The 13,749-nt window shown below is 37.8% G+C and overlaps 1 protein-coding gene across 9 annotated transcripts in view; it reads left to right on the forward strand.

Moving 5' to 3' along the window:
- GIGYF2 (GRB10 interacting GYF protein 2) overlaps positions 1 to 13,749 on the forward strand; it is a 136,272-nt gene that overhangs the window by 73,033 nt on the left and 49,490 nt on the right. For 5 of the 9 annotated variants that reach the window (XM_025463460.3, XM_025463462.3, XM_049101366.1 and 2 more), the window contains 4 exons: positions 8,454 to 8,633; positions 12,773 to 12,990; positions 13,082 to 13,244; positions 13,327 to 13,515. In XM_025463460.3, coding sequence (XP_025319245.1) covers positions 8,454 to 8,633; positions 12,773 to 12,990; positions 13,082 to 13,244; positions 13,327 to 13,515 — 750 coding nt within the window. Of the gene's footprint in view, positions 1 to 8,453; positions 8,634 to 10,155; positions 10,315 to 12,772; positions 12,991 to 13,081; positions 13,245 to 13,326; positions 13,516 to 13,749 lie in introns of those variants that run through there. The other 4 variants (XM_025463463.3, XM_025463465.3, XM_049101367.1 and 1 more) reach the window with 4 other exon arrangements.

Below are 13,749 nucleotides of genomic sequence, written 5' to 3' on the forward strand. Positions count from 1 at the left end.
ATATACCATCAGATGACTGAACATGAGGGTTCAGTTAAAAAAATACCACAAGAGGTATTTTTTTTCAAGGAGATTTTGATATGCTGCAGCCCCTCCAGTCTGTCTCTTCCGGTCAGGGATTGTGTTTTCAGGACCAGTGTTAATGAGTGGAGCAGATTGTAACCTCTCGGGTTAGGATGGGAGAAAAGTTACACATCTTTGGATATAAAACTTAAACTTCTCCATCCTAGCCATCCTGAGTTTTGTTTACAATTAATTGTGGGGAAAAAAAGTAAATACTAACACCTGGATGGGATTTCCTTTCACTATTTTCTCTGGTGTTAGAAAATATTTTTAGTGTTGATCAGAGAATGTATATCTGAATAGAGGAATACAAAGTTTCTTACTAGAAAAATTTGCACATAAACAAGCTTCAAAGTCTGTCCCATAATTCCACTTTTGCTTTTGGAGTTTGGGTACTTGTAAGTTCCAAGTCTCACAGCTGTAGATTTTATTGGCTGAGTGCCTCTTCGCTCCATCTGAAGTTTTCCATAAACACCATTTTTGGCTGTGAGTCAAACATGCACACAGGTGCCCTTTTACTGCTCTTTCTCCTTAGGAAGTCTACTCAATTAGACCAGACTAAAACCAATATTACATTTTAATTTAATTTAATTTTTAGAAAAATCCTATTCATACTTAATACATTAAGTCAGAAACAACTAAGTATTTACTGCCATTGGGAAAATGTTTATATATGTCATACATTTGCATTTTAGCACCTTTTGTACATTCTTAGTTACTGTTGATATAAGATCATAACTTGTATTATATAGATTGTATAGTTTGATTATAAAACAGTCATATTTGCTCTTTTGAATAGAAGAAAATACATTTTAAATTTGTGTTTCTTTATCTTTTGAAGGTCATAGATACCTTTAAGACTCTTACAAAAACCTTACACCTTTTTCCCTGATAAAAGAAAGCATGCCAGCATAATATTTACTTCTCGTTCAAGGATTCATGGCCCCCAAGTTCATTTATGGACTGTAGGTTAGGAATATTTGGGTCAGCCATTAAATTTGTAAATTATTCAGTTATGTTTACTTTTCAATCTTGTTTACAAATTATTCTGTTAAGATTATAAGAAATCAACTAAAATATTTGCTTACTCAACCTTATTATTGTTCTGATATTATGGAAGGAGGAGGACTTTGGTTTGAAATGCTGAGGAGGGCCTTGTGGGTATCCCTCACTGGCCACTGTGGAATTCTAGACTTTGTAGACATGAAAGGAACTTTAGATAGCATCCTCTAAGTTGCCTGGGAATGGCTTTTAATATTTTGCTTTTTTTTTTTTTTTTTAAGATTTTATTTATTTATTCATGAGAGACATGGAGACAGAGAGGCAGAGACACAGGCAGAGGGAGAAGCAGACCCCATGCAGGGAGCCCGATGCAGGACTGGATTTTGGGTCTCCAGTCACGCCCTGGGCTGAAGGCAGCGCTAAACCGCTGAGCCACCCAGGCTGCCCTAATATTTAGCTTTTATTTTAAATTAGACCAGTAATACACAAATTATGTGTGTTTTTTTTTTTAAGATTTTATTTATTTATGACAGAGAGAGAGGCAGAGGCAGAAGAGAAAGAGAGGCAGAGGAAGAAGTCAGGCTCCATACAGGGAGCCCAACATGAGACTCGATCCCAAGACTCCAGGATTATACCCCGGGCCAAAGGTGGCGCTAAACCGCTCGGCCACTGGGGCTGCCCTCTGTGTTTTTTTGTTTTTTTGTTTTTGTTTTTTAAACCAATCCTATAGATCAAATTCTTCTTGAGATTTTCACTCTCAACTCAAATCTACACAAATACAAATATACTGTAATCATTTAAATGGTTAAGGATTTATTTGGATGTTTTAGAGCAATTCTTGAATTCAGTGTAATTTTTAGTTATATTAGTAGTAATTGGAAATTTATTTTATTAGATGGTGCTTGAAGTCATTTTTTTCCTCTCAAAAGAATTTCTCGAGTGAAATTTTTATATTGAAGAATGGGTCTTAACATTTCTGAGGGGAAAAAAAAAACATTTCTGAGGGGTATGCTTTTTTTTTTTTTTTTAAAGACTTTATTTATTTGAGAGAGAGAAAGCAAGAAGGCGGTGGGAGGGGCAGAGGTACAAGGGACAAGCAGACTGCACGCTGAGCATGGAGTCCAGTGTGGGGCTGGATCTCATGACCTGAAGCTATGACCTGAGCCAAAACCAAGAGTCTGTTGCTTAACTGAATGGAGCCACCCAGGTGCCCCAAGATTAACACATTTGGTTCCATCTTCCCCTTTTAGAAATGTCGGTAGTCGTTGTCTATATAAGCTGTACCATGCATAGTATGTCTGTTGCCCTTTTAAAGTTTGTTAGACTTTGATCCCAGAGCTTCCTCTTCATTAGTTTTTCTGGAATTTTTTTGCTTCTTTCAGTGGATTAAGTCTGTGAGTAAACCCAGGTTTAGGAGTTTGAACACCTGTGTTCTATGTCTGATTTGGTCACTACTTAGCTCTATGACCTTGGGAAATTCCCCCTATAAGTATCCCTTTCCTCACAGAACAATTGAGGTGATGATGTTTAACTTAACTCTTATGATTGTAATAAGGATTAGTTGAGATAAATGGATGCATTTTGTCAAGGAAAATTTGACAAATTTTAGGTTATTTGATTACATGTGTGTCCCTGGGCTGTGGACCTGGGGGATTGATGCATGTATAAGTTTCTTCTTTATTTTTAATCCTTCGTCTTTAATTGTGTTTGTCCATAGAGGAAAGCACTCATGTTGATGTTTGCTAGAGGTTTGAGTAAAACAGGTAAAAATAGGTAAAGTTAGTACTCATTTTTCAGGGATAAGATTTAGTAGTGCTTACTAAAGTTGAATATACCTCATTTCACTCTGGCCATTTCACTTTTAGGTATATATCAACAGAAATACAAACATATACTAAATTTCATATTCAAGAATGCTCATAGCACAATTCATATAGCAAAAAGCTAAAAACAACTTCAGTCAGCAGCAGAGTCATATATTGTGGTCTATCTACACAATGAGTTCCTGTACAGTCGTGCAAAAGAACAAGCTGCTCTTCTCTGTAACAATGTGGATGAATCTCCCATAATGGTTCCTGTAAGAAGCCAGGCATAAAAAAGTTTAAACAACAGGCAAATCTAATCTTTGGAGATGAAAGTCAAAAATAGTGCTTGTTTTGGGAAGGGTTGACTGGAGGGACATGAAGATTTTTGAAAGCTCCTGATATTTTCTTTTTTATTTCTATTTCTATTAACTTTTTATATTTTAAGTAGGCTCCATGCCCATTGTGGAGCCCAGTGGCAGGGCTTGAACTCATGATCCTGAAATTAAGACCTGAGCTAAAATCAAGAATTGGACCCTTGGCCAACTGAGCCATCCAGGAACCCCAGATATTTTCTTTTTCTTTCTTTTTTTTTAAATTTATTTTAAAGGTTTTTTTATTTATTAATGAAAGAGAGAGAGAGGCAGAGACACAGGCAGAGGGAGAAGCAGGCTCCATGCAGGGAGCCCAATGCGGGACTCGATTCCGGGTCTCTAGGATCGCAACCCAGGCTGAAGGCGGCGCTAAACCGCTGAGCCACTCGGGCTGCCCGATATTTTCTTTTTTATTTTATTTATTTATTTTTAGGGTTGTTTGTTTGTTTGTTTATGAGAGACAGAGAGAGAGAGAGAGAGGCAGAGACACAGGCAGAGGGAGAAGCAGGCTCCATGCAGGGAGCCCGACGTGGGACTCAATCCTGGGTCTCCAGGATCACGCCCTCTGCTGAAGGTGGCGCTAAACCGCTGAGCCACCGGGGCTGTCCTGATATTTTCTTTTTAAAATCTTAGTCATGTGGATGTATTTGCTTTATTGAAACTCTTTGAAAGTACATTTGTGATTTATGTACTCTTTGGCAAGAATTGTTATACTTCAATAATAATAAGTTTTCATAAAGGAAGGAGGAGGAGTGGAGTGAAGTCCACTTAAAAGTTCTTGAATTTCTCTCACCTTTCTCTTATGCACATGACAGTGACTCCCAAAGATGGAACTCCACCTACCTTGCACTTACATGTGGGATGTTTGACATGTCAGAACTATATTATTCTGGCTTTCCTTAGTTTACTGGAGAAGTTGTCACCTTAATCTTTCCATTGAAGTTATTAATTATGTAATATTTGACATAGCAAAAAGTATATTGCAGTTGAGGAAATAAGCACTCAGCAACAAAATTTGAACTCCTTTGTTATAGAATTTTTGAGCTAGAATGGGCTGGTGTTCCTGTAAATTCAGGCAGCCTTCTTAACACATACTTTTAAATTGGGAATTGGAAAAAAAATAAAAAAAATAATAAATTGGGAATTGGGTCTTTTTTTTTTTTTTTTAAAGTGAAGGTGCATAGATCAGAACTGCAGCCAAAATTTAAAATCAGGTGTAGTGGGGATCCTTGGGTGGCTCAGTGGTTTGGCACCTGCCTTCAGCCCAGGGTGTGATCCTGGGGTCCTGGGATCGAGTCCCACATCAGGCTTCCTGCATGGGGCCTGCTTCTCCTCTGCCTGTGTCTCTGCCCCCCCCCCATGAATAAATAAATAAAATCTTTAAAAAAATAAAATCAAGTGTAGTGACTACAAGATTTTTATTCTTTATTTAGTACTGTGCTCCTCTTTAATCTTTAAGATACCTGTTCAGATTAGTTTTGAGACAAGGTATGACATAGTCATTCAAAGATTGTGAGGTAGGTACAGGTTGAAAATTACAAGATGATTTTCAAGAAGTAGAAAACCCAGATTTTGTTTCTTCCTATATTTCCCCTACTTTTGCCCTATTCTTCTTTTTTTATTTTTAAGTAATCTCTATATCAACGTGGGGATTGAACCTACACCCCAAGATCCAGAGTTGCATGCTCTTCCAACTGAGGTAGCCAGGTGCCCCTGCCCCATACTGTTTTAAAATTTTTTCCTATTCTTAGGTACTAATAGGAAAAATATATGTAGGACTGGCAAGTCTAAAGGTAAAACGGTTTAGGAAAAAATGTAAACCACACAAAGGGACATAAAGTCAGTAAACAACATGAAAAATCTTTGATACGAAAAATTCATATCTGAGCCATATTAGTGTACCACTTTACAACTATTACAGTAGTAAAGGTTTTTTTTTTTTTTTTTTTTTTTTATGATAGTCACAGAGAGAGAGAGAGAGAGAGAGGCAGAAACATAGGCAGAGGGAGAAGCAGGCTCCATGCACTGGGAGCCTGACGTGGGATTCGATCCTGGGTCTCCAGGATCACGCCCTGGGCCAAAGGCAGGCGCCAAACCGCTGTGCCACCCAGGGATCCCAGTAGTAAAAGTTTTTTTTAAAAAAAGGATAGCAAGAAAAAAAAAAAAAAAGGATAGCAGCACTTAGTATCAATAATGTGAAATGGTGTGTTGATTTGACCCTTTTTTTTTTTGAGGGGAAAAAGGCAGTGGATGAAGTCTGTCATCTGACTTAGTAATTGCATTCTTTGAAGCTTTTTCAGAAGACATAGTTCAGAAAAGCAGGTATTTCTTGCCTCATTATCTATAGTTCACAAAAAAATTGGTTATAAAGTAAATGTCCAGTCAAATAATCTAGTAGATTATGCTGTGGCAGCAAGATCTACCTGGTGTGTACCCATTTGCATAATTAGGAAGATGTATAATCAGAGAGGAGTATTTGCTGTAGATGGAGAGTAGATTACAGAATAGTAGGTATATTGATTGCAACTATGAAAAAATATAAAGTTAGGTAAAAGCCAACAACAGATAGGGCTCTGTTTCTAAAACAGAGATTACTAGTACTTTTATTTTTAATTTTTTGCAGTGTATCCTCTATTAGAAAAAATTAAAATTATAGTGACCAGCTTTTAAAATCTTTTTTTTTTTAATTTTTATTTATTTGTGATAGTCACAGAGAGAGAGAGAGAGATAGGGGCAGAGACATAGGCAGAGGGAGAAGCAGGCTCCATGCACCAGGAGCCTGATGTGGGATTCGATCCCGGGTCTCCAGGATCGCGCCCTGGGCCAAAGGCAGGCGCCAAACCGCTGTGCCACCCAGGGATCCCGTGACCAGTTTTTGATAAGCATTTTGCCATTTGTGCTCTTTTGCTTGCTTTGCTATGTTCATTAGTTTTTCAAAGGCTTAGTGTAAAAGTAGGTGAAAGAAAGTCAGTGTTTCATCTAGCACATCCATCATGTGATTACTACTGTATTCCCAAGTCATTGCATGGTACCTGGCACAAACTGCTTGTGACTGATTATATGGGTTTAAAAGCCATTTCCCATCATTTGTCTATATATGTTTCCATTTTATCTATGTATTAGGGATTTTTTTTTTTTAGATTTATTTCTTTATTTTCGGGGAGAGCATAGTGGGGAGGTACCAAAGGAGAGGGAGGAGAGAATTTCAAGTAGACTCCTCGAACATAGAGCTTGATGCAGCTCAATCTCATGACTCTGAGACATGACCTGAGACAAAATCAAGAGCCAGGTGCTTGGATGCTTAACCAACTGAGCCATTCAGGTGCCCCTGTATTAGGGGTTTCTTTAAGGTTTTTTTTTTTTTTTTTTTTTTTTTTGTGAGTACAGTTACAATTTTCATCAAGTCATGTAATATATGTGGTACTTTGTAAAATGGGTTGCCCTTCTTATTCTGAATAAGGGAACCTGGGATGCCTCCAAACCCAAGACAGACATGGGATATATCTGTATTTGAATTCATAAAACTTAGCACTGAATGTGCAATAAATATTTGTTGAATGAGTGAGAAGATGAATATTTGAATCCTGTCTATGCCATTTAAATAGTGTGAATTTAGACAGTTCTTTTATGTTATCTTTTTGCTTCTCAGTATTTTTCCAAAAAGTAGGAAAAATAACTTCAAATATTGAGGATTGTTATGAAGAATAAATCAGATGATTGAGTGTTTTGCGTTGTTTTGTTTAGATGAGTTTTATCATCTGTGGCCATGTAACAAGATACTTCAAAACTTAGCTGAAAACAACAAACATTATCTCAGTTTTTGTAAGTCAGGAAGGAATAGCATAGTTGCTTGGCTCTGACCTGGGTCTCATGAGTTTGCAAGGCTGCAGTCAAGGTGTCAGCCAGGGATGTAGTCATCTGAAGGCTTGACTGGGTTGGATCCACTTCCATACTCACTCATGTGGCTGTTGGCAGGCCTCAGTTCTGTGCCATGTGAGCTTCTCCACAGGGCCGCCTCATGACATGGCAATTGATTGTCTTGGAGAGAGCATCCTAAGACTGATGGAAGTCAGTAATTTTTAACTTAATATTGGTGCTGACATCTTACTGCTTCTGCTGTATTCTGTTTGTTGGGAGCAAGTCAAGTGCAGCTCACACTTTAGGCGAGGGTATTATGCAGGAGTCAGAAGGGAGGTCTTGTTGGGGGCTTAGAGGTTGCCTTCTATAATAAGAAAGCAGGTAGTATTTTGCCTAGCAAATTTCCAGATATTTTATCCTTCAGGAGAATAATATGTGGTAACAACCTAATATAACTGTTTGGATAAACAGGATATTGAATCTTAATACATGTGAAATGAAATATAAGAGGATGACCAGAAATGAGAATTCCCTCATTTTCAGATGTAACTGTACAACTTTCTTTCATTTTCATGGTGGTTTAGTGAAAAGAATTGAGGTTATCACTGATGTACATGTAACTTTTTAATTGTTTAAATGGAAGATATCAGTGTATGTTTTGGATTTTCAACTAATTTAATGTGAGATTTTATATAATCTGTTATGAATTATGTAAGCACATGTGGGATGATGACTAAAGAGAGAATTTGCACAGTTTGGAATTATCTTGTTCTTTGAAAGTACCAATTTAATTTACTTGGTATACCAGGCTCTCTTTCTTAATGGAACTCTTGACTGGCATTAGGTTACACATAGCTTTGCATTCTGTTCAGAAGCAATTTGTTGTATGCTTATTATGTAATAGATGTTAGAGTAAATGAAAATGAAAAATTATAGTTCATACTGTCTACTTTTGAGTTTTTTTTTTTTTTTTGGCTAAAAGGTAGGTTGAATTTTACAGATGTCCTATTTGGGTAGAATTGCTAGTAGAAGTTGATTAAATAAATTAAAATACATCATATAATTAAAAATCTTGTATGACTTTTGAAAAAGCAGTATGTGCTGGTAAGGTAGGTTGGTTCACGTTTCATTGCACCCCCCGTTTTTGGTGCATGTATTTGTTTAAAAAATAATTGTCCGGTCTGTGACTGTTGTACTCTAAGAAATATGTCTAATACTGGATGCATATGTCTGCAGCTCTGTTGCTCAATACTGCCTGAGCAGGTACATCTGCACAAAAGTGTGATCTCAGCCGTCCAGTCTGTTTTCAGAATCCTTATTGGCTGAGGCACATGTTTCCTTATTTTCATTACAGGGAGACCAAATTTTGAGGAAGGTGGACCAACATCGGTGGGAAGAAAGCATGAGTTTATACGATCAGAAAGTGAAAACTGGCGTATTTTTAGAGAAGAACAAAACGGAGAAGATGAAGATGGAGGTTGGAGACTAGCTGGACCGAGACGGGATGGAGAGAGGTGGCGTCCCCATAGCCCTGGTAAGGCTCCTGCCAAGGGAGTGCGGAGACCAAAATAAGGGAGTATTTGGTGGAGATTGTGTACCAAGGAAGCAGAAAAGATGAACTAGAAAGAAAAAAAAAAAAGAGAGAGAGAGAGGACTGAATTATTTATGTCATTACACTTAGTCTTATCACTACAAAAAATACTTCAGCATGAAAATTCCCCAAGTCTCTTCAGTTGATGAAAATCATTTTTATTTTTCTGGAGCAAATAGTGTAGTTTAATGGGAAGCACCTGCCTTTAACTGCAAAAATGTGAGAGGGTCTCCTTTGGTTTTATCTAACATTTAATCTTTGTATTTTTACCAGCATGCTTTAAAACTTAAAATGTGTAATTATGTGTTCATTAAAAATATGTGCTCTTCCTAAAATTGGTATTTTTCCTGTATAATAAAAGATGTATTTTTTCAAAAAAAATTTTTTTTTATCCTAAGAAAGTGATTTATGCTTATTTGAAGGATAAACTCTAAACCTAGGTCAGAAACATAATCACAAGTTCATTCTTTTGTCCTAACTTTAGAGAAAGGAGAGAGAATAGTAGTGATTAGTGGTTTTGTAAGTTCTTCTGTTTGACTCTTAAGAATGCCTCAAACTGTTCTTCCCTGACATTAGATATGCTCGTAATTGAAGACACTGGTGCTTTGTGTCAAAGTTCATCCCCTACCAAAGTGCTGATTCTATGCCTCATGATAATCAGATGCCACTGTAGTTTGAATTGTGGGGTCATGCAGAACTGAAACGCACAAAGAGTGTATATTTGCCTTATGAATTTCATTATTTTAGCTGTCAGCCATATGCCAGAGCAGCTCACTTTTGTAGAAGAAATCATAATTAAACTGTTTTCATGTACATTTTATTTTACTTATTTATTTTTCTTTAAAGATTTATTTATTCAGAGAGAGAGAGGCAGAGACACAGGCAGAGGGTTCAGAAGTGGGCTCCAAGCAGGAAGCCTGATGTGGGACTCGATCCTGGGTCTCCAGGATCACACCCCAGGTGGCAGGCAGCGCTAAACCGCTGCGCCACCGGGGCTGCCCTTCATGTACATTTTAAAATCAAGTTATTGGGACGCCTGGATAGCTCAGAGGTTGAGCGTCTGCCTTTGGCTCAGGTCCTGATCCCGGAATCCGGGATCGAGTCCCATGTCGGGCTCCTTGCGTGGAGCCTGCTTCTCCCTCTGCCTATGTCTCTGCCTCTGTCTCTGTGTCTCTCATGAATAAATAAATAAATAAATAAATAAAATGTTTAAAAAAAAAGAAAATCAAGTTATTAGCAAAATCACTAGTCTCAGTCTGAGTAAACATTGTAACAAGCACTCAGAGTGCTTTAGGTAGTTATGGATAGGTAGAAACATGGTGAAGTTAATCTTTGGATAGAGTTTTGATGCTTTTACCCCAACTCCTCATGGTTGCCTCTTGGGTGAGTTTTCTGTCATGAGTGGGCATTGTTTACATCACAGTTATCTAGGCAATTCTCATGAGTCTGTGTGCTGGGCAACCAGATGTTATAGTTCTCTTCAAGGCATCACGGCATTTTGTGCTGAGCTTGCCTGTAAGCAAAAGGGTTTGTAGACTATGTTCCCAACAAGCATTCAGTGAAAGAATGGACAGGGTCTGGACTGAGCGAGAAGAGAAATTCCAGCGGATCAAAAACAAACAAGGTGAATGTTTTGGAAGACCAACAGTGTTTGTGAGCCCAAGTGTCTGATGCCGATTCTATTAAAGGGAGTTAGTTAAACAAAGTAAAATTTTAGTGTATTTTCTACCACTGACCCTCTTCACCCCAACAACGTAGATTTTAGATATATATTGTCTTTTTCTTAAATCTTTCTCCCTGATACTCGATTTCCATGTCCAATTTATTTGTCATTAACTTAACAATTTCCCCCAATTTTTTAGTGGTACATTTTTAAAAGACAGGGTGAGGTGTATGATATATGGGGCTAAAAAAACACTGGAAATAAGCATTTTTAAAAAAGAATACTATCTGCTTTTTCAAACCAGCATATTCAAAGTTAAGTCTGATTATATCGGTTGTTATAAATTACCCTTAGCATATCTTAGATTATATTTATTCTTCTATGATTTGATTAAAAGTTTAGTGATTTGGGATGCCTGGAGTGGCTCGGTGGTTGAGCGTCTGCCTTCGCCTCAGGGCGTGATCCCGGAATCCTGGGAACGAGTCCCACATAAGGCTTCCTGTGGGGAGCCTGCTTCTTTGTGTCTCTATCTCTCTCTTTCTCTCTCTGTCTCATGAATTAAAAAAAATAAAAAATAAAAATAATCTAAAAAAAAAGTTCAGTGATTTTTTTTTTTTTTTTACTATTTTTTATATTATAAAAATTGTAGCAGACTTTTATTTTGGTATTGTAAGACCTTAAAAAGCAGTGGTTAGTCTTCATAAGCTGGGGATGTGTCTTATCTGCTACATTTGGTTTAAGTAGGACTCAAAACTGGATATTAAGGGAGATGGGACTATTAAGGACAGCAAAGCATCCACTCTGGGAGCTGAACTTAAGAAACTCAGTAAGAGGAAAACATGAGCCAGATGCCTAGAAGGATAGATTCCTATCATGGTGCATACTTAACAGACAGTTTAGAAATGATAGTAATAGAGAGAGTACTTTGGAATTCAACAGTTGATCATGAATACTTCCTTTGAATAATGATTCGAGGTTTGCATTTAAGCAATCTGGATATAAAGTTCTTTAGTTTTCATAGAAGTGTAATAGTTATAAGTAAGTAAAGGATGAGGAGGAGTATGGGAATTATGTTTTCTTAGCTTTTTTGTGAATGATTTATAAGTAACTACCTCTACTGGGCATTTTAGTGTTTTGCCTTCTCATTTTCAGTTTGATTTTCAGATTGCTGGTTTTAGCAAATTGGGCCTTAGTATAGTAGTAAGAACATTGAACTTTGGCTTTTCTTTCGTGTATCTCCTACAGAGAAAGCAGTCAAAAATAGAAAATTTTAATAGGTTAAAACCTACCTCTCCTTTTAAGACACTCAGACTTATGTTTATCAGATATTAATGACTTTTTTCTTAAAAAATACCATAACTGGCATCTTTTATTCTTAGGCAGTCTTTTTCCTTTTGAAAAGTAGATGTAATAAACCGTATACTAGGGTGGATTTAGGAATGTCCCTGGGGATGCTATACAGAAATAAAAATTCCCTAGGGAGAGTTAAGAGATGAGAGTAAATTGTGGATGCTATTGTGGAAAAAGTAGCAGAGGATGCAAAATTAGATTCTAGTTCTGCCTTGCTATTATGCAAGTTAACTTCTGTCAGAGTTTTTGTTTCTTAAACTGTAGAATTAGGATAGTGGGCTGTATAAAATCTGTGATATCTGTCAGTGCTGTAATTCCATGCCTTTTTCTTGGGAATCAATTACAAATGGGATCTCGGCACTAGCAAGTAGGCATGATGAATTTGATATTAGGAATTGACACGGGAGTTGTTCTTATACATCAAGAATGATATTTTTGGAATTCCTGGGTGGCTCAGCTGTTGAGCATCTGCCTTTAGCTCAGGGCATTATCCTGGGTCCGGGGATCGAGTCCCACATTGGGCTGCCTTTGAGGAGCCTGCTTCTCCCTCTGCCTGTGTCTCTGCCTCTCTCAGTGTCTCTCATGAATAAGTAAATAAAATCTTAAAAAAAAACAAAACAAAAAACCGATATTTTCAGGAGAAGAAAGAAATGTGTTAAAGCCTGCCAGAGGGAAGGCATGGACTTGAGCCCATGATATCCAGTGGTATAAGCCTGGGCTAGGAGTCTGCCATGTAAACGGCAAATCGGCATTTCAGTCAGATATCTAAAGCTTATCCAAAATGTATACTTTGCATAAAGTGCTTTTTAAAAGTGATTTGTTTTAAATTGATTTTTCAAAGCTTTAGAGTATGTTGTGTGGCTCAGGATTTACTGAAGATAACTACTGTTGTCACTTAGTGATGTCATGTGTATGCTGAGCTCTGAATTTCATTTAATTTGCTTAAGTTTCTCTGTAGTAAATTGATTATTTAAATGCACATAGTTTTCTTTATTTTCTATTCGCGATTTTCTTTTTCAAAGACTGTCATAAAATTTTTCTAAGTTTTGTATCCTCCTCCTCATCCCAGATGGCCCTCGTTCTGCAGGCTGGCGAGAACACATGGAACGACGGCGAAGGTTTGAGTTTGATTTTCGAGATCGGGATGATGAACGGGGTTATCGAAGGGTGCGCTCTGGCAGTGGAAGCATAGACGATGACCGGGATAGTTTGCCCGAGTGGTGCTTAGAGGACGCTGAAGAAGAGATGGGCACATTTGACTCCTCTGGAGCATTCCTCTTTCTAAAGGTAAGAAATCTGTTTTAAATGTCACAATAGGCACTGACCTACCACCAAAGTTCAATGTATTTTGAGCTTTGGCTTCATTTTCTTGATACAGAAAGTACAGAAAGAGCCAATTCCAGAAGAGCAGGAGATGGACTTCCGGCCTGTGGAGGAAGGTGGGGAGTGCTCTGACTCTGAGAGCAGCCATAATGAAGAAGCCAAAGAACCTGATAAGACAAATAGGAAAGAGGGAGAGAAGACAGATAGAGTAGGAGTTGGTAAGGCTCATTGTCGTCTTTTACCTTCTTTTTATCAAACCGAAAGTTTCATAAGTTAATTTAAGAATGCTTCATGTTCCAGAAGCTAGTGAGGAAACATCCCAGACCTCATCATCATCTGCAAGACCAGGTACTCCTTCAGACCATCAGCCTCAGGAAGCACCGCAATTTGAGAGGAAGGAGGAATCCCAAACTGAGCAAACGGAAAAAGCTGAGGAAGAGGGTCAGACGGAAAATAGCCTGCCAACCAAAGTGCCCAGCAGAGGGGATGGTATGTATTTATGAGAGTAGATAAGCTTAAACAGGATTCTACTCAGGCAGGCCAGTGATCACTGATAAGATAGGTTTCTGTTTATGCCTCATAGAACTCCCAGTGGTAAATTATTAGAATAGATTATTTTACCAGTAAAGCTAGTCATGTGCTGCTCCCCACATATGTGTCCTTCCCCAAATTCACCAAAAGAGAAGAATCAAGAGTGCAACTCAGGAATCTCACTTTCTAGGA

Source organism: Canis lupus, chromosome 25, assembly GCF_003254725.2.
Source record: "Canis lupus dingo isolate Sandy chromosome 25, ASM325472v2, whole genome shotgun sequence".
NCBI classification, from domain to species: domain Eukaryota; kingdom Metazoa; phylum Chordata; class Mammalia; order Carnivora; family Canidae; genus Canis; species Canis lupus.